The following is a 19852-nucleotide window of genomic DNA, read 5'->3' on the forward strand; positions in this document are numbered from 1 at the left end:
TGGTACAAGAACTAGTGAAACAGGTTTAAGATTTTGGGCAAGAGATGCAGAGGAAATGTGAGGAAAAGCATTTTTACACAATAAGTGGTAATAACTTGGAACTCGCTGCCCACAAGGATGGTGGAAGCGGAAACAATTGATGATTTCAAAAGAAAAATTGGATGGGCACTTGAAGGAACTAACCTTTCAGGATTACGGGGACTGAGTGAGGGAATAGAACTGACTGGATTGCTACGCAGGGAGCCATCATGGACTCAATGGGTCGAATGGCCTCTGTTTATGCCGTCAATGACCCTACGACCAAAAGAAAAAGTTCCTCCAAAAGTGACAAAGGGCTATATTCTAGATTCAGTTTTACAAACTAAACTTCCGCAGAAGACACTAAATACTACAGCTCAGACATAACAAAGTTTCACAAATTTAATAAGCTGAACCAAATTATTAATTCATAATTTTTGCACAGAAACAAGGATGGAAATCCCAATTCCCTACAGTCATGTGAGCCCATACTTCAGGCTGAACTGTTCATCAGAAGTGCTTGGTTATGAAACACTCTTCAATATTACATCAGCCAATAGGTTATAAAATACTTTAAATCTTTATTTTTATTTCCTGACCTTTAATTCACCAGCTTGCATTGTGTAACTCGGGGTGCCCTGCTCCACTGTGGCTGGGTAAAAATCTTATGTACTTCTACAAGGATTTTTTTTATTCATTCATAGGATGTGGGCATCGCTGGCTTGGCCAGCACTTATTGCCCATCCTAATCGCTCTTGAGAAATGGATGGTGAGCTGCCTTCTTGAGACTACAAATGTAGAAGTGAAAGCTCTGATCAGTTTACTAATTGCTTAAAGGCTGCACTCTGAGGGGGGAAAACTCAACAGCACCCTCTGGAGGAGCACAGAATTATCAACAGAAACTTCTGGATTACTACATGACCATTTGCATGCATGGGTTCCCAAAGTTGCTGTCAGTTTCAGTAGTAAACACTGACACTTTGGCCATCATTACCATCGCAAAATCTGGGCTATTATTTTGCAACAGCTGCTCTGTTCTTGTACTGTTCCAACCTAAGGCAACAGCACTGATAAAGATATAGCAACATGGTAAAACTCTTCTCCATTCACAAAACAGGATCTGATGCTGAAGGGCAAAACTGTATTTTGTTTTCTAACAGTACAGGAAGATGCAAAGAATTTCAGCTGCAATGTTTAAAGGCCAAATAGTGACTATTTCACAACCTAACAATGAAATGAGCAAGATTTCCCATAAATTGGGTGGGTGGTTACATTAGCAATTTATAAAGAGGTTAAAGAAAGACACTGCATACCTAAACCACTGAATATTTGTATGCGGCATGGATTCCAAAATGTAATCCCATCTGGAAGCCCATTTTATTTTGGCATCCTCCTGGCGGAAGGAACAAAATGGTAATTTCATATTTATTACAACACTCAATTGATTCTACGAGACATTGCTAGTAAACACTACTGAGCAGGGGTCGGCACAGTAAAATATAACAACTCAATTTAAATCACATTCATGGGCATTTATCACTTTAGTAAACACAACCGAAAACTAACGTGCAAAACTGGAATTTAGTTACATGAAACATTAAGCTGCCAGACTATAGAACATAGTAAAAGTCTTTGACATTAACATCCAACTATTATCTTACATTTTGTTGCAGTGTTGATGTAAAATTTAGTGTTCTTCTTACTTGCGTACATGAGTACAAGGAGTCTTTCTGCAGTTGGACATTTATAGCTGCTGACTACCATTGGATTCTGAACAGATTTTTTTAAAGCTACTACTCAAAAGCCAAAATACGCTACCAGATCTTCAAATCTGAAATTTGCAAAGCAAATGATTGAAGGACAGTAAAATTTTCTTCGTGAAAAGTACGCTAAAAGAATGGAACACCAAGACTAAACTTCAGCTGCAAAACCTCCTGCAGATTGGTGGTTCAAAGGAAAGGGTCTGTCCAAAGAGCAACATTGTGTAACGTTTTGCAGCCTGGCTCTCTGCTGGAGCATGATGCATAACATAGGCTACAAATTCATTAGCTCTGGTTAAGCCTCAGCTGGAATATGGAGAGATTCTTTAGGAAGAATATCAAGGCCTTGAAGAGGATGCAGAGGAGATTTACCAGAATGGTACCAGGATGAGGACCTTCAGTCGTGTGGAGAGACTAGGGCAGGTTAAGAAGAAATTTAATAGAGGTATTCAAAATCATGAAGGATTTTGATACAACAAACAAGGAGAAGCTGTTTCCAGTGGCAGGAGTGTTCCTAGCCAGAGGACACAGATTTAAGAGCAAAAGGCAAAAGAGCCAGAGGTGACATGAGGAGAATTATTTTTTAATGCAGGGGGCTGCCACAACCTATAATGCGCTTCCTGAAAGGGGGGTGGATGCAAAGTCAATAGCAACTTTCAAGAGGGAATTGGGTAAATACATGAAGGGGAAGCATTTACTGGGCTCCAGGCAAAGGCAAGGGGAGTGGGGCTAATTGGATAGCTCTTTCAGAAAGATGGCCCAGGAAAGATGGGCCAAATGACCTACTTCTGTGCCATATGTTTGAGATTCAAAAACTACATTGACAATAATAAATAACAAGCCAAACATGATTCTGAGAATATCAAAGGGTTTCATTTCTCAGTAAATGACTGAGAAGCACTGGGAAAAAGCTTCTTTTAAAACTACCGTGAAGGCAAGAGTGGCACATCAGCTTACAGGTAAAGTATGAAATTCTACACAATTCGCTGTGATTGTGGTTATTATATATTTCAAAGACAAAATGCTGAACATTTTGTACAGGCTTTACACTCGTCTGTGACAGGTAAAGGAACTGAATTGTTCAATTTTTTATTGCCACACCCAGGTTTAATCTTTAGATCTATTATCAAAATCAAATAATTGGGATTTAAGTCATTCATTGAGAATGCAATTATCCATGGACCCAGAATTATATGTTGTGTGTAGTTGCACTCTACCTACCAGTTTCCATACAATTTTGGTAAAAGCTGAAATCAGTGGTGGTAAATTATTCTGCCATCATCTCTCAATAATCAGGGAACAGGCAGAGCTCCCTGCATTCAGATTTAAGCTTTGAAACTGAAAAGTGAACTTCATACCAACTGCTGGTGAGAGCTTCCTTACATAGCCTTGGACCCAATGCAAAATCTTCAGCAGGCCTTACTTTGGCTGCAGCTTGCATTGATTTACTCTGAAGCCAGGGCCATCTTGTAATAATTGAAACTACTGTACAGCTGCTTTATAAACATCTACAAAGCCAAACATCTACAAAGCCACTGTAATGTTGCCATGTGAAGCAGCTCAATTTAACAGTGGACTTGGGGTTTCTGGTCATAGGAATAAGTACTACAGTGGGCTCCAGTTAAAGCAACACTGTATCCAGGCAGCTAGGATAAAATGGGCAAACCTTAAAGCATTAGAACCAAGGCACGAGCTCAGACTGGACTACATGAAAGGTAAATTCAAAGACGCTTATGTTACTTACAGTAAATGTAACAGAATAGGTGTACATAATATTAATTTTCTTTTCTTTGTCTTCAGCAGGAATCTCCATCGGAGGTCCCTCGCAATTAGGGTGGGTTAAGTCTGCATGATTGTAACTGGAAATAAAGTACAAATTTAAAAAGTGTTATTTTAAACATTGATAGCTAATACTGAAAAAATTTTAATCTCTTTCATATACAGTCAAATAAGCTTTGTTTCAGATTGTCAGTACATTTGTTATGAGGCTATGCCCCTTTGTTTTTGAAAATATGATTTTTCAACTTTCAACTGACTGGAAATTTTGCAATTTGAACTAAGACAGGGCAAACTGCTTAAAAATGCAAGACCACATTCTAAGGTGATGGTGAAAAACAAATAAATCACCCTCAGGAGTGTGTAAAGAGAGAGGCATTTCCCATAATCCAGACACCTATCAAAACTTGTAACTGTCTAAGAAGAGAGACATTAAAAATGCAAAGAACTGGATATTGAAACAATGGCTGCCACAGACAGACACACCCAAAACCTCTTGTAAGTGCAAAATGGGTGAAGTATTTCAACGAAAGACTGCCCAGCCACTTGAGAGAGATTGCAAGCTGACATAGACGGTGTCAAGAAGTCTCAAGTAAAAGGAAACAAGCTGAGGGCTGCTCTCTCTCTTTTGGAACAAGAGCATCACCTGGTTTGAGAAGCCAACTCTACCAGAAACCTACCAGCGAACCGAGACCTTGTAAATAATTGCAACATTATCTACATCTGACCTCATCCAAGAAACCAGCTAACCTAAATCAGCCACAGCGTTTAAAATCTCCACATCAAGGACAATCAATAGGCACTTAACTGTATTTTCTTTTACTTTTTTTTAAAAACTGGACTCTAACTTCCTTTATTTCTGATACCTGTGTGTATGTATGTGGGGCCGAAATGAGAACCAAATACTTGACGTCGCGTTTTTATAACTTTTCCACGGGTTTAATGGTTAATCAATTTGCTCTTTGACTCGAGACAACTTTGTTTGATGAGCTCGTTATTGCTTACAGCTTAAATAGTTAAATACATTCTGATTTGGAAAAGGTATGGCCCTCATGAAAAAGAAACTGAAACCTTTGTTGCGACCAACTGAGGAGGTTGAATAGAGGGGAGCCAGTTCACCCCTTCTCACTTGGTCAGAATACAATACAGCTTCAGTTTAGTGCAAACGAGTTTCTGCTTCACACTAACACCCAAGTTGCACTTTAAGTCAAGAGCCGTGGCCTGAACTAACTGGAATACAGTAACTTGGAATCCCTGGTGATTCTGCAAATGTGACTTCAAGAAAAACAGCTTTAGAACTTTCAGTTAGTGCAAAGGAACGCTACTCAAGAGAACGGCTAAGAGTACAACTTGGGAGAAACAGTGGAGGGAGGAAACAGAACAGAAAAGCAAAAATATTTGAACGCATGTTTTGACTAATGAAAGAGAGGAATTAGCATCCAGGATTTTTTGTCTTCATGAGAAGATTGGGTGCATCCCACCAAGCCACAAGGTCTACATGTAAAGTTTAAGTCAATGCGCCAATTAATCAGCACTTATTTCAAGCAACAGATAATAATGGATATTTGTTGCTTGATTTAGATAAAACTGCTTACAAATTTCTCTGCCTCGTGTTCCCCGGCCAGGGAAACATTCAGCATCTACACGGTCAAGCCTCTTCAGAATATTGTGTTTCAATGAGGTCACCTCTCATTCTTCTAAACTCCAGAGAATATAGACTCAATATACTCAGCCTGTCATCATAGGACAAATCTCTCATCCCAGGAACCAATCTAATGAATTTTCGCTGTACTGCCTCCAATGTAAGTATATCCTTCCCTTAAATATGGAGACCAAAACTGCACACAGTATTCCTGGTGTGGTCTCACCAATGCCCTGTACAATTGTAGAAAGATGTATTTATTCCTGTACTCCAAACCCCTTGCAATTTGCCTTCCTAATTGCTTGCTGCACCTGCATGCTAACTTTGTGCTCCTTGTACAAGTACACCCTCTGAACATTAACATTTGCAAGTTTTATGTCTTTTTTTAAAAAAAATTCTGCTTTTCTATTCTGACAACGAAAGTGAAAAACCTCAATTCCCCACATTATAATGCATCTGTTACCTTGTTGCCCATTCACTTAGCCTGCCTATCTCTCTTTGCATAGAGAAAAGTTGAAAGACGTAAAGAAAGCCGTTTAGTAGTACAGAACTTGAGTATTGCTGATAAAAGGCATTTTGTCGAAGCTTTTCATCTTGCACTCATCAGGACGATCGCAAGAATACCAATGTCAGTGAAAGCAACAACTTTATACTGTATGAGAAAAGTGTGCTGACTGACTAGAAGTGGACTCTGGTAGAGGCACTGCCATGGATAATGCACCAATTAATGATGACTGACTGTTAATTGCCAAGCATTGTTTGAAATGTAAACCAGACAGCTCAACTCTGATTGGTCAAGGCACTGCCCTGAGGAATGAGTCAGCGAATGGTTATCACATTTTGTTTAGCTGAAGCAAGTGCAAGCACAATGTGTGCGCACATTCTCTGTCTGCTTCAAGCTACATATATTAATACACAAAGCCCAGTTCTTTGCAGACAGCAAGAACATGTACACACATTGCACATGCGCCTGTTTCAGCTAAACAAAATAAGTGATAGCCATTCACTGACTCATTCCTCAGGGCAATGCCTTGACCAGAGTCAAGCTGCCTGGTTTGAATTTCAAATAATGCTTGACAGTTATCTGTCAGTCACTATTAATTGGAGCATTATCCATGGCAACGCCTCTACCAGAGTCCATTTGCCAACCAACCAGCACTCATTTTTCATACAGTATAAAATTGCTGCTTCCCCTGACATCGGTATTCTTGCGATTGCCCTGATGAGTGCAAGATGGAAAGCTTTGACAAATTGTCTTTCTTCAGCAACAAGATTTAAAGAAATTGATTCAGAGCCAGAACAGATATTGAGTATTGCAGCAAATAAGGGAATTAGAAAGGTTGCCTTTAGTGGAAAAAATTAGCTAATAATGGAAGCTGTGGTACATAATTTGTTTGCTTTATTATATCCAAAGGAATTGATAGACTGCCTTCTCAGAATTAATCAGAAATTAAATAAGTAAAAAAAAACCTAGTTAAAATAATTACACAGAAGTGATACAGACAAACTAAAAGGAGATCAAGGCACCTAACCTCAGTGGCAAAGCAAATCAGCATGTTTATATGCAGACTTTGATTTAAAAAAGGGAAACATATAATAGCTAACTTCATTTTCCAACCACTGTAGGTAGGTAATGCTTGTATTTTCTTCAATATTTAATCATGACGAGTAGATTGGGGACACGAAGGGGTAATTGCTGATAGTAAGTAGGATAAAGGCACTCTTTTATAATGGGAGGGGTATTATAGCATGTAATACACAATGGATTATTCCACTGATATTATATAGGCTATGTTTAAGCTGCTGTGTTTCTCCAAGGCCATGTCTAATTGCCGCAAATTCTAAACTTAATTACAGATTAATTAATTGTTGGTAGGGCAAATTTTCAGATTGGGATGTGTTGGGTAAACTTGCAGCCCCAGATTGGCAGGAAACAGCATGAAATCACTGCCTCTTGGATACTTCTCGCTTTCTGAAGTGACAGATACAAGCCTTTTATACATTGAAAGCAGTTAACAGCATAATCCAACTTTGGCCAGCAGGCAACTTTTAATGATAAAAATCTATTAATGAATAGAAAATGTTCGACCCTGGAATGTTCACACATTAAATATCAAACACTGACTCAAACATGTTCAGTTGAGGAAAAATTCATTCCTCAGTTTCCTCCTACTCTTCCCCTCCCTTCCCCAAACACCAATGATCCTACCTTTTGGGGACTAATTTTGCAGCAACCAGTCTTGCACCTTCCCACTCCTTGTTCTTTCCACTGTGATATGTAATGAAGATATCCACATGATTGAAGACATAGTAGGTGTTCTTCTTGTTGAATTCAGACTGTAATATAACAAAGTGTAGGTAAGGAAGTTAAAATTTGAAAGTCTTGTGGCAAAACGTATCTAATTAAGATTCACAATCCAGAAATTTGGCACTGCCTTAATCAGACATATTCTTCATTGCCTACAGATAACACATCTCAAATCCACAGTGCCACAATTACACTGGAACTGTCTCAGCTGCATCTGCTTCAAACACAGTCAGACATTGGTGGTTCAACAAAATGGCGAAAATTGTTCTAAGAGAGAGACACTTTGAAGCTACTAAACAAAAAAGAGGAGCCATCGTCTGGTCACAGTAGAACTCAGTCTAATGCAGGCAAAAGGTTTGTTCCAGTTAGTGGGGGAAAAAAGGTTAAGTTAAAAAGGAACACTCGAACCCATGGCCTTTACCACCTGGAAGGACAAGAGCAGCAGGTGTATGGGAACGCTATCAGCTGCAAGTACCCCTCCAAGTCACACACCACTCTGACTTGGAACTATATCACTGTTTCTTCACTGTTGCTGGGTCAAAATCCTGGAACTCCCTTCCTAACAGCACTGTGGGTGTACCTACACCACATGGACTGCTGCGATTCAAGGCAGCTAACCACCACTTTCTCAAAGACAACGAGGGATAAGTAATAAATGCTGCTTTGACAGTGACATCTACATCCCATGAAAGAATAAAAACAAAACCAAGATAGATGTGGGCTCTGAAGCTAAAGAAACACGTGTTTATTGAACGTAATCATTACAAGTGTGGCAAAATGGAACCATATACCAAGAGCTTAACATCTGAAATAGAAAAAATATTGGAAGCTATTATTATTAAGACATTATAGCAGGGCACTTAGATAAATTCAAGGCAATCAGTCAACATGGTTTTGTGAAAGGGAAATCATGTTTAGCCAATTTATTGGATTTCTTTGACCAAGTAATATGTGCTGTGGATAAAGGGGAACTGGTAGATGTTCTGTACTTAGATTTCCAGAAGGCATTTGATAAGGTGGTACAGCAAAGGTTATTGCAGAAAATAAAAGCTCGTGGTGTGGGTAACATGTTCGCATGGATAGAAGGTTGGCTACCTAATAGGAAACAGAATAGGCATAGACGGGTCAACTTTTTACAATTTATATAAATGACCAGGGTGAAGGGACTGAGGTATGGTTGCTAAATATGCTGATGACACAAAGATAGGTGGGAAAGTAAGTTGTGAAGAGGACATAAGGGGGCTGCAAGGGGATAGATAGGTTAAGTGAGTGGGCAAAGAAATGGCAAATGGAGTATAATGCGGGAAAATGTGAAATTGTCCATTTTGGCAGGAAGAAAAGAAAAGCATATTATCTAAATGTAAAGAGAGATTGCAGAGGGATCTAGGTGTCTTAGTGCATGAATCACAAAAGGTCAATGTGCAGGTACAGCAAGTAATTCAGAAAGCTAATAAAATTTTAACATTTATTGCAAGGGGAATTGAATACAAAACTAGGGAGGTTATGCTTCACTTACACAGGGCATTGGTGAGACCACATCTGGAGTGCTGTGTACAGCACTGGTCTCCTTATTTAAGGGAAGATGTAAATATGTTAGAAGTTCAGAGAAGGTTTACTAGACTAATACCAGGAATGGGAGGGTTGGCCTATGAGGAAAGGCTGGACAGACTAGGCTTGTATCCACTGGAGTTTAGAAGAGTAAGAGGCGACTTGATTGAAACACAAAAGATCCTGAGGGGTCTTGACAAGGTGGATATGTCTGTTGTGGGAGAATCTAGAACTAAGTGTCACAGTTTAAAAATAACGGGTCGCCCACCTAAGAAAGATGAGGAGAAATTTCTTCTCTAACAGTCGAGTCTTTGGAACTCTCTTCCTCAAAAGGCAATGGAGGCGGAGTCTTTGAATATTTTTAATGCAGAGGATTCTGAATGTGGATTCTGAATAAGCAAGAGGGTGAAAGGTTATCAGGGGTAGGCAGGAATGTGGAGTTGAGGTTACGATCAGATCAGCCATGATCTTATTAAATGGCAGAGCAGACACAAGTGGCCAAGCAGCCTACTCCTGTTCATAATTCATATGTTCGTAAAATATCGATCCAGGGAATAAAGAATGACTCCAAATTTCTAACTGTAGTCAAAGATACCAGGGATCCTTGGAAATTAAGTACCTAAATGGAGTAAAGGCACCAAAGGATATAGGGGAACAGTTTCACAAATCATTAAAAATAACAATGCAAGTTAACAAAGCTCTAAAATATGACTGGGGTTCATTTCTAGAGGGGTAGTATTAAAAAATCTGAGTTATATTAAATTGGAAGAAAGCATGGTTAGACCACCTATGCATAGTTCTGGCCTCCATATTATAAGGAAGGATATAGAACCACTGGAGTAATTTCAAAAATAGATTTAAAAGAGAGGGTACAGCTATTAAGACTAAACAGGTTGGACTCCTTTCTCCAAAGGTGGTCTTCAAAATTATGAAGGACTGTTGTAGGGCAGATGTAAAGAAAGTATTTCCACTTGGAGGGGAGTCAAATACTAGGAGTCATAATTATAGGATCGTCACTAATGGATCCATTAGGAGAAACATTTTTATCCAGAGTCTGACGAAAATGTGGAACTTATTACCACAAGTAGTTGAAGCAAATAGTAAGGATGCATTTACAGGAAAGCTGGATAAATGCATGAAGGAGAAGGGAATAGAAGAATATCTTGAAAGGTTGAGACGATATGGGGTAGGAATGGCTCGTGTGGAGCACAAAGACCAACCAAGATCCAAAGGCCTTCTTTGTACTGCAAATTCTATGTAATGTTGTGTAAAGGGCTACATTCAAATCTGATTAACTGTGACAAACAACTTTTTTAAAAATGGTAGATGCAAATAGTTACTTAGAGAAAGACAACTTACATTGATGACACAGGCATCTTTTGAACGGCCATCCTGAGTGACAAAGCATCCAATTGGAAATCCAGGATTACAAAACTTTTGGCCATCTTCCACATCATAGCACCATGTGACAGGCATGTTATCAATGATCCTACAAAATGGACCACACCAAATATAATGCAGCTTTTCAATTACACAAGATTGAAAAGAACATGAATTTGAATACAATATTTTAAAACTCAACCTGCAAAAATGAAGCAGAGTTTCATGTTAACATGTTACCAGGTAGACAGCTAAATAATGCATTCTAATAAGTGCCACCAGCTGCCAAGTCTGGGAGCAGTTTGTGACATATCAGCACGATACATTGGTCATGAATTATTCAAGCATTTCTCTACCTGAATGACAAGGAGGAAACTTTGTAAAGAAACTGGGAAATAAAGATCCTCTGCAAACTCACCTCCAGTATCATCTCAGGTTCAAAACGGTCAATGGAATAACCTGCCCTGAACCATTACAAGGTCAACGAGCGATGAACTGATTGAATCCAATTATCCAGCTGCCCTATTAGGGAAGCAATTCCTCTTCAGAGGAACTGCTGAACGGCAATGACCAAGATCCATCTATTTCATGTTCTTCCATCATGCTAATCAACAAACTATCTTCCTCAACCTACAGCTGAGCGCCATAATAATGAGGTCACTTGAGTGCTCAAAGAATAAAGAATGTCCGCTCGACTTGAGGTGTTCTTAGAACTCTTGTACAAAATTTTGATAAAGTACCACATTGTAGGCACACAACAAAAATTATGGCATGCGGAGTCACGGGGCAAATGGCTGAATGGATAGCAAATTAACCAAAAGAATCTTTTGATATCTTTCAAATCCTCCTCCAAAGACTTGAGCACATAGTCAAAGCTGACACTATGGTATAATACTGAGAGTCTGCTGCACGACTGGAGGTGCTGAGACATTAAATCATGGCACCATCTGCCCTCTCAGGCAGGCGTAAAGGATCCCAGGGCCACTACTTAGAAAACAAGAAATGGAATTTTCTCCCTGGTGCCTTGATTAATATTTATCCCTCAATTAACACCCAAAAACAGGTTATCTAGCCAATTATCTCATTGCTGTCTCGGAGACCTTGCTGTGTACAAATTGACTGGTACATTTCCTTATGTTACAACATTGACCACACTTCAAATAAAACTACTTCATTGGCTGCAAAGTGTTTTGGGATATCATGAGGTCATTAAAAAACATATAAAAGTAATCCTTTCTTTTTCTTTTGTGAAATGTGTATTTTATTTACACTGGGTACTTGATCCAGCAGTGAGCTATTCAGTCCCAGGCGGTCCCAGTTTGAGGTCTCGTTTGAGCTCCAGATGGCAGAACATGGGCCACAAGTGGAATCATCTTGAACTAGGAGGGAAAAAAATCAACTAGGATTCCTCATTTGTTTTTATATTAAAGAGGCACTGATGAGGAGGCTTCTTCATGCAACAAGTTATGATGATCTGGACTGGATTGCACTGCCTGAGAGAGAGAGATGGAAGCAGCTTCAATAGCAACTTCCAGACTGAAATAGGATAAATGCGTGAAGGAGAAAAGTTATAGGGAAATGGAGAGAGTATGGGAGTGGGACAAATTGGATCTCAAATTCAAGGAGGCACAATGGGCTGAATTGTCTCCTTCTGTAAGATTCCAAGATAGGATATTCGTTCTATGCGCCAAGAAAGCAGGGAGCAGCGCTAAAGTGTAGTCACTCAGATTGGAGGAAGGTAGAATGTGGAGCTCTACAACGACCAGTGCTGGAGTCACAGTCATTCATAACTTACATTAATGATTTGGACTTAGGACCAAGCAACTCAATATCAAGGGACGGTGCATTGCTGGACCTAATTCTGGGGAATGAAGCCGGACAAGTGGCTGAGGTGGTGGTGGGCGAGCATTTTAGTGATAGCGACCACAACATGGCACAGTTTACGTTTGTTATGGACAAAGAAATCAACAAGTTGCAAAAAATTGTTTTGGATTGGGGGAGAGTGGATTTTAGTAAAATAAGGCAGGGTCTGGCCAAGGTAGACTGGGAACAGTTACTTGTGGAGAAATCTACAGAGGAACAGTGGGGGGTGTTCAAAAAGGAAATGGGGAGGGTACAGGCTCAACATGTTCCCTCTAGGGGGATAGGAAGGAGTAACAAGCCCAGAGAACCATGGATGACCAGAGATATTCAGGTTACGATGAGAAGGAAAAGAGAGGCTTTTAGCAGGTACAAGGGAAGCAAATCAACAGAGGCATTAGTGGAGTACAGACAGTGCAGGGTGGAGCTTAAGAAAGCAATAAGAGGGGATATGAGAAAGCTCTGGCTGGTAGAAGTAGGGAAAATTCCAAGATATTCTATAAGTATATCAACGGGAAGAGGATAACCAGGGAACGAGTAGGGCCCAAAAGGGGCCATGGGGGCAATCTATGGGTGGAGCCAGAGGACATCGCTAGAGCGTTGAATGAATACTTCACGTCCGTCTTCACCCAAGAGAATGATGATGAAGGTATCGAACTCGGGGAGAGAGACTGCGAGGTTCTTAAGCAAATTGATATAGGGAGTGATAAGGTATTGGAGGCGTTGGCAGGCTTAAAAGTGGACAAATCGCCAGGTCAGGATGATTTGTGTCCCAGACTGCTGAGGGAGGCAAGGAAGGAGATTTCAGGGGCTCTGACCCGAATTTTTAATTCCTCTCTGGCCATGGGGGAGGGGCCAGAGGACTGGAGAACAGCTAATGTGGTTCTGTTATTTAAGAAGGGTTGTAGAGATAAGCCAGGGAACTACTGGCCAGTGAGTCTCACGTCAGTGGTAGGGAAACTATTGGAGAAAGTTCAGAGTGAGAGTATCTATCTCCACTTGGAGAGGTAAGGTTTGATCAGGGATAGTCAGCATGGCTTTGTCAGATGGAGGTCACGCCTAACAAATTTGATTGAATTTTTTGAGGAGGTAACCAGGTGTGTAGATGAGGGTAGTGCAGTTGATGTAGTTTATATGGATTTCAGCAAAACCTTTGACAAGGTCCCATATGGGAGACTTATAAAGGAGGCAAATGCACATGGTAATTTGATAAGGTGGTCCCCTATTATCTGTCATTTATATAAACGACATAGATGACTATGTGGGGGGTAGGATTAGTAAGTTTGCAGATGACACAAAGATTGGCCGGGTGGTTAACGGTGAGGTTGAGTGTCTTGGGCTACAGGAAGATATAGACGGGATAGTCAAATGGGCAGTTAAGAGGCAGATGGAATTTAACCCTGAAAAGTGAGAGGTGATACACTTTGGAAGGAGTAATTTGACAAGGAAGTATTCAATGAACGGCATGACACTAGGAAGTTCTGAGGAACGAAGGGACCTTGGCGTGTGTGTCCATAGATCTCTGAAGATGGAGGTGCACGTTAGTGGGCTGGTGAAAATGGCATACGGGACACTTGCCTTTATCAATCGAAGCATAGATTACAAAAGTAGGGAGGTCATGTTGGACTTGTATAGAACCTTGGTGAGGCCACAGCTGGAGTACTGTGTGCAGTTCTGGTCGCCACATTATAGGAAGGATGTGATTGCACTGGAGGGGGTGCAGAGGAGATTCACCAGGATATTATCTGGGATGAAACATTTAAGTTATGAAGCGAGGTTGGATAGACTTGGGTTGTTTTCGTTGGAGCAGAGAGGACTGAGGGGAGACCTGATCGAGGTGCACAAGGTTATGAGGGGCATGGACAGGGTGCAGCTGTTCCCCTTAGTTGAAGAGTCAGTCACAAGGGGACATAAGTTCAAGGTGAGGGGCAGGAGGTTTAGGGGGGATGTGAGGAAAAACTTTTTTACTCTGAGGGTGGTGACAGTCTGGAATGCGCTGCCTGGGAGGGTGGTGGAGGCGGGTTGCCTCACATCCTTTAAAAAGTACCTGGATGAGCACTTGGCACGTCATAACATTCAAGGCTATGGGCCAAGTGCTGGTAAATGGGGTTAGGTAGGTAGGTCAGGTGTTTCTCACATGTCGGTGCAGACTCGATGGGCCGAAGGGCCTCTTCCGCACTGTGATTTTGTGATCAAAATTTGCAGATGCTATCAAATTTTAGGGGGGTTGGTTGACACCAACAACATGATACAAGCAAAATTAAGTGGCAAATGAACTTTTAACAAGGGTAAATGTGAGTTGATGCACTATGTAGGCAAAACAGAAACATCACCTACATATTAGAAAATAAAAACTAAAGGGGGTAGAAGAGCAAATGGAGCTCAGGATACAAATGCATAAATCATTATTAGTAGTATTACAGGAAGGCAATTAAACATGCCAACAAAGCATTGGGATTTCTTTCCCAGATAGATAAAATTCAAAGGTACTGAATTGATGTTAAACCCGTACACAGTTCTGATCTTCAAACGATAAAAAAATTGACAGAATCACCAGAGAAAATGCATAAAAAATTTACAAAGATGGTACCAGGTGACAGATTACAGCTATCGAACAGGTTGGGGAGGTGACCTGACAGAGGTCTTTAAGGTTAAGAATGGGTTGAATAGGGTAGATGTGGAGAGAACGTTTCTATTTGTGGGAAAGTCCAAAACTAGGGGTCATAAATACAACATAGTTACTAATAAACCCAACAGGGTTTACTCTGCAAGTGGTTGGAATGTGGAATTCACTACAACAGGAAGTTTAGTTCAATAGCTTAGATGCTATCTAAAGGAAGCTAGATGAATATATGAGAGGAGTGTTAGAAAGATATTTCTATTTCCTATTTCTCATCTACATGCTGCCCCATTGGCGACATCTTCCAAAGGCCAAGGTTAGGTTTCATATGTATGCTGATGACACCCATCATTTCCTCAGCACCACCTCTCTCGATGATTCCACTGTTGCTAAATTATCAGACTGCTCATCCTGCATCCAGTACTGGATGGGCAGAAATTTCCTCAAATTAAATATTGGAAAGACTGAAACTGTTGTTTTTGGTCCCCATTCCAAACTCCGTTCCCCAACTACCAACTCTATCCCTCTTCCCGGCAACAGTCTGAGATGAAGCCAGTCTGTTCGTAACTTGGGTGTCACATTTGATCCTGAACTGAGCTTTCAATCTCATCTTCGTGGCATCTCTAGAGCTGCCTTTTTCCACCTCCTAACATTGCTCAACTTCATTCCCATTTCAGCTCATCTACTGCTGAAACCCTCACCCAGGACTCCATGACCTCTCCATCACACTCCTGTCTGGTCTCCCAAATTCTACACTCTGCAAGCTTGAGGCCATCCAAAACTCTGCTGCCCATATCTTAACTCACACCAAGTCCCATTCCCCAAGCAACGTCTTGATTTTAAAATTCTCATCCTAGTCTTTAAATCCCTCCACGGCCTTACTTCTCTACTTTGCTTTCCTTTAAGAGACTACTTAAAATCGAGCTCTTCAACCAAGCTTTTGGTTACCTGACCTAATGCCTCCTTCGTGGCTCAATGTCACACTTTGTTTTACAATGCTTCTGTGAAGCGCCTTGGGCCACTGCATCGTTAAAGATTTGGTCAAAGAGCTAAATTGTAAGAAACATAGAAACTAGGAGTAGGCCATTCGGCCCTTCGAGCCTGCTCCGCCATTCATTGTGATCATGGCTGATCATCCAACTCAATAGCCTGCTCCCGCTTTCTCCCCATACCCTACGATCCCTTTCGCCCCAAGAGCTATATCTAACTCCTTGAAAACATACAATATTTTGGTCTCAACTGCTTTCTGTGGTAACGAATTCCACAGGCTCACCACTCCCTGGATGAAGAAATTTCTCCTCGTCTCAGTCCTAAATGGTCTACCCCATATCCTCAGACTGTGACCCTTGGTTCTGGACTCCCCCACCATCTGGAACATCCTTCCTGCATCTACCCTGTCTAGTCCTGTTAGAATTTTATAGGTTTCTATGAGATCCCCCCCCCCTCATTCTTCTGGACTCCAGCGAATATAATCCTAACCGACTCAATCTCTCCTCATATGTCATTCCCGCCATTCCAGGAATCAGTCGGGTAAACCTTCGCTGCACTCCCTCTATAGCAAGTACATCCTTCCTCAGATAAGGAGACCAAAACTGCACAAGAAGTATCTTAAAGGTGGAAAGCAAGGTAGGGAAGCAAAATTGTACACAAAGGGAATTCCAGAGATTGGAAGCTGGACAACTGAGGAAACGGACACCAAGAGCGGAGCAATTATGGTTGGGAGTGTAAAATAGACCAGAATTAGGGGAGTCCAGATATCTGAGGGTTGGAAGAGATTACAGAGACAGGAAGGACAAGGCCATGGTGGAATTTCAAGGCAAGGATGAGAATTTTAAAATCAAGACATTGCTTAACTGGGAGCCAATGTAGATCAGGGAGCACAGGTGTGATAGTGGAATGGGACTTGGTGCGAGTTAGGACACAGGCAGCAGAGTTTTGGATGACCTCAAGTTTAGAGGGTAAAATGTGGGAGGCCAGACAACTATGCGATGGAATAGTAAAGTGTAGAGGTAATGGAGTCATGGATGAGGGTTTCAGCTTCAGATGAGCTGAGATAGGGATGTATAAATATAAGTTGTTGTTGGTATGCTAAAAGCCCAAGATGAGGTTAGCGGAACAGGAAGAGACTAGTGTTGAGTGTAAACACCAGCAGACTGGTTGAGCCAAATGACCTGCTCTGACTGTGCTGTAAATGATATGCAAAATTTCTAAATTTAGTAAAATCTGGGCAGAATCATAATTGTTCCATATTTTCCCGTGAAAATCTTTGTAACAGATCAAAGGAATAGCTGCAAATCAAACACTTACTATCAAGAAGCATTATTGCTATTCAACATACTTACCAGTGGTGCTGGTAATTCAGCAGAATTCCTTTCTTTATGAAAGATAGCTTGTCTGCACTCAGCTTATCTTTTGGACTGTAGGATCTGATGCAAACCATTTTGCATGTTTCAGGTTTGTTAAATGTAAACTGTCGAGGGGGGAAAAAGGGTCATATTAGCTCATGAACCCAATTGTTAAGTCACTTAATCTATATCACATGAAGTACAATAGAGCTGGCCCCATTGTTATAAGCTGTATGACAAAATTCCTTTTTACTTGAGAACTTAGAAGTATTGAATGCTTCATTGTAACGTAACATGTACTTCCTCTTCTTAGGCAGTCCCACGGGGTCGAGGATGACTTGCTTCCACACTAAAAATGAGTTCTCAGGTGACCGAAGAGTCCATTACACTACCTACAGTCTCTGTCACAGGTGTGACAGACGGTGATAGGGGAACGGGTTGGTGGGGTGCCCGGGTTGCCACGTGCTTCTTTCACAGTTGACGCTCGGCTTCAGCCAGCCCTTGGCGATGAAACGCAAGCTGTTCAGCTCCTTCCCGAATGCCTTCCCTCCACTTCGGGCGGTCTTGGGCTAGGGATTCCGAGACAGAGTGGCTCCCATGTAACAAGTAGCAGCAAAAAGAGCTCTGTCCAAGTTTAAAATTGCCTAGCCCTCATCTACATGTTGTACTGCTGGAATATTGGAGCTCCTGTGCTGATGCCTATAAGACTCATTAATCTCTACATGCTTTCTTCCATCGTGGCAGTCCTTGCTTCTGGGCGATGGATCACCCTGCAACAGTTTCAGCCTGCTAACCTCTGAAGGAATACGCCACTGGACTTTTAATTCTAGACTCATGCGAAACCATAACGCTTATTTTTAATCATGGTCTTGCCCTGTACCCCTTTCTTTCCCTTATCCCACTTTTATTGTATGAATGCAAAAAGGGGCAGATGTTGCAAAACTCCTTTCCTGTATTTTGTGTGTGTAAAATAAACCAACCCTCTTAATTTACCTTATCTCGAGTTTGCTGTGGTGTTTTTAAATAGAGGACTGGATCACTTCCAGCTGAAGGATTGAGGAAACCACACCACCACTTATAAGGGGGAAATGAAAAATCAAAAACACCCGTTACAGACGGGTGATGAGGGGAGAAGCCGGGGCTGTTTAAATTAATTCCCCCTCCTGTCCATAACAGTAACCATGAAATTACCAGGTTGGCACAAAAAACCCATCTGCTTTATGAGATTAAGGGCTGCAGATTTCCTTCCCCATTTTGGCAAGAGTGGGCAATAAAAGCTGGCCTTGTCAGCAATGCCCTCATCCTGTGAATGAATAAAAATGAAAACTGGTTAACTTCTCCAATATCACATCTCGACAGTGCAGCACTCGGTCAGCATTGCCTCTCCAACAGTGTAACACTCACTCAGCACGTAGCAGCATATCAGCCTAGGTTTTGCATTTAAATCTCTCCAGTGGAATGTCAACAAGCTTCTGACTGAGAGGCACATCCGCTCCTCACAGGGCCACAATATTATGATTGCATTTCATGTGTTACGACCAGGTGAGAAGGGTTGAACTGGCTCTCCTCTATTCAACCTCCTCGTTTGGTCACAACAAAGGTTTAAGTTTCTTTTTCACAAGATATGCCTTTTCCAAATCCAGACATATTTAAATATTTAAGCTGTGAGCAACTCAGAGCCAACTACACAAGGTTTTCTTGAGTCAAAGAGCAGCATATTTATTAACCACTAAACCAGAGCTCAAAATAATAAAAACTCTCGACGTCACACACACAGGTATCAGAAAGAAGGGAAACTAGAGTCCAATAGTTAAAAAGTTATAAGAATATACAGTTAAGTGTCCTCTGCTTGCCATTGAGGCGTAGATTTTTAAACATTGTGGCCGATTTGGATTAGCTGGTTTCATGAATGCAATTAGATGTAGATGTTGCTGCAATTGTTGGGAGGGCGGGGGGGAGAAGAGGAGGAAAAAATGAGATTTCAGCCGGTTTCCTCTGCTGAAAACTTTCTCGCAATCTTTCTGCAGTGGCTGCAGCCCGGCCTGTTACACTTTTTCCTAATATTGAGAGATATTTTATAGCAGGATGTGTGTGTGTATGTGTGTGGCTAATTTAAATTAAATTAGGGATAGGTAGCCTGCAAGGTTAAATTATCAAAGTATTGAGGCGTAAAACAGGTATTCGAAATGGAAATAAGTAAAGCAAGGGTGAAGTCTCAGCAGAGACGGTGCAAATAAAATTTGTATTTTTAGATAACTGGAGAAGTGCCTGATTCTCAAAGGGACATGGGAAATGTTTACAACTGGTAAGATAAATAAGACAGTTCGTTTTCCCCAGAAGTGCTGGGGAATGATAATGATAACATGAACGATCTTTATATTCTAGGAAAAACTGCTTCTAAAGACAAGTTGATACAACGGGATTTACAGATCAAAAAAGGAGAAATATATTTAAAGGAGGATGAAAGGCTGAGGGAGGTGTGGCCATGTGAGATTATTTTTATTTATTCATTCATGGGATATGGGTGTTGCTGGCTAGGCCAACATTTATTGCCCATCCCAAATGCTCTGTCTTTTTTTTTTAATTAATTCACAG

At 41.0% G+C, this 19852-nt stretch overlaps 1 protein-coding gene across 1 annotated transcript in view; it reads right to left on the reverse strand.

Annotated features, from left to right (window-relative positions):
• The window catches only part of LOC144684023 (transmembrane 9 superfamily member 2-like), a 102072-nt gene that overhangs the window by 51561 nt on the left and 30659 nt on the right, over positions 1-19852 (reverse strand). The window contains exons 4-8 of the mRNA XM_078547729.1: positions 17255-17382; positions 10412-10541; positions 7406-7533; positions 3523-3637; positions 1332-1411 (exon numbers count right to left, since the gene is read on the reverse strand). Coding sequence (XP_078403855.1) covers positions 1332-1411; positions 3523-3637; positions 7406-7533; positions 10412-10541; positions 17255-17382 — 581 coding nt within the window. The remainder of the gene's footprint in view (positions 1-1331; positions 1412-3522; positions 3638-7405; positions 7534-10411; positions 10542-17254; positions 17383-19852) is intronic.

Source organism: Cetorhinus maximus, chromosome 8, assembly GCF_964194155.1.
Source record: "Cetorhinus maximus chromosome 8, sCetMax3.hap1.1, whole genome shotgun sequence".
Taxonomy (NCBI): Eukaryota; Metazoa; Chordata; class Chondrichthyes; order Lamniformes; family Cetorhinidae; genus Cetorhinus; species Cetorhinus maximus.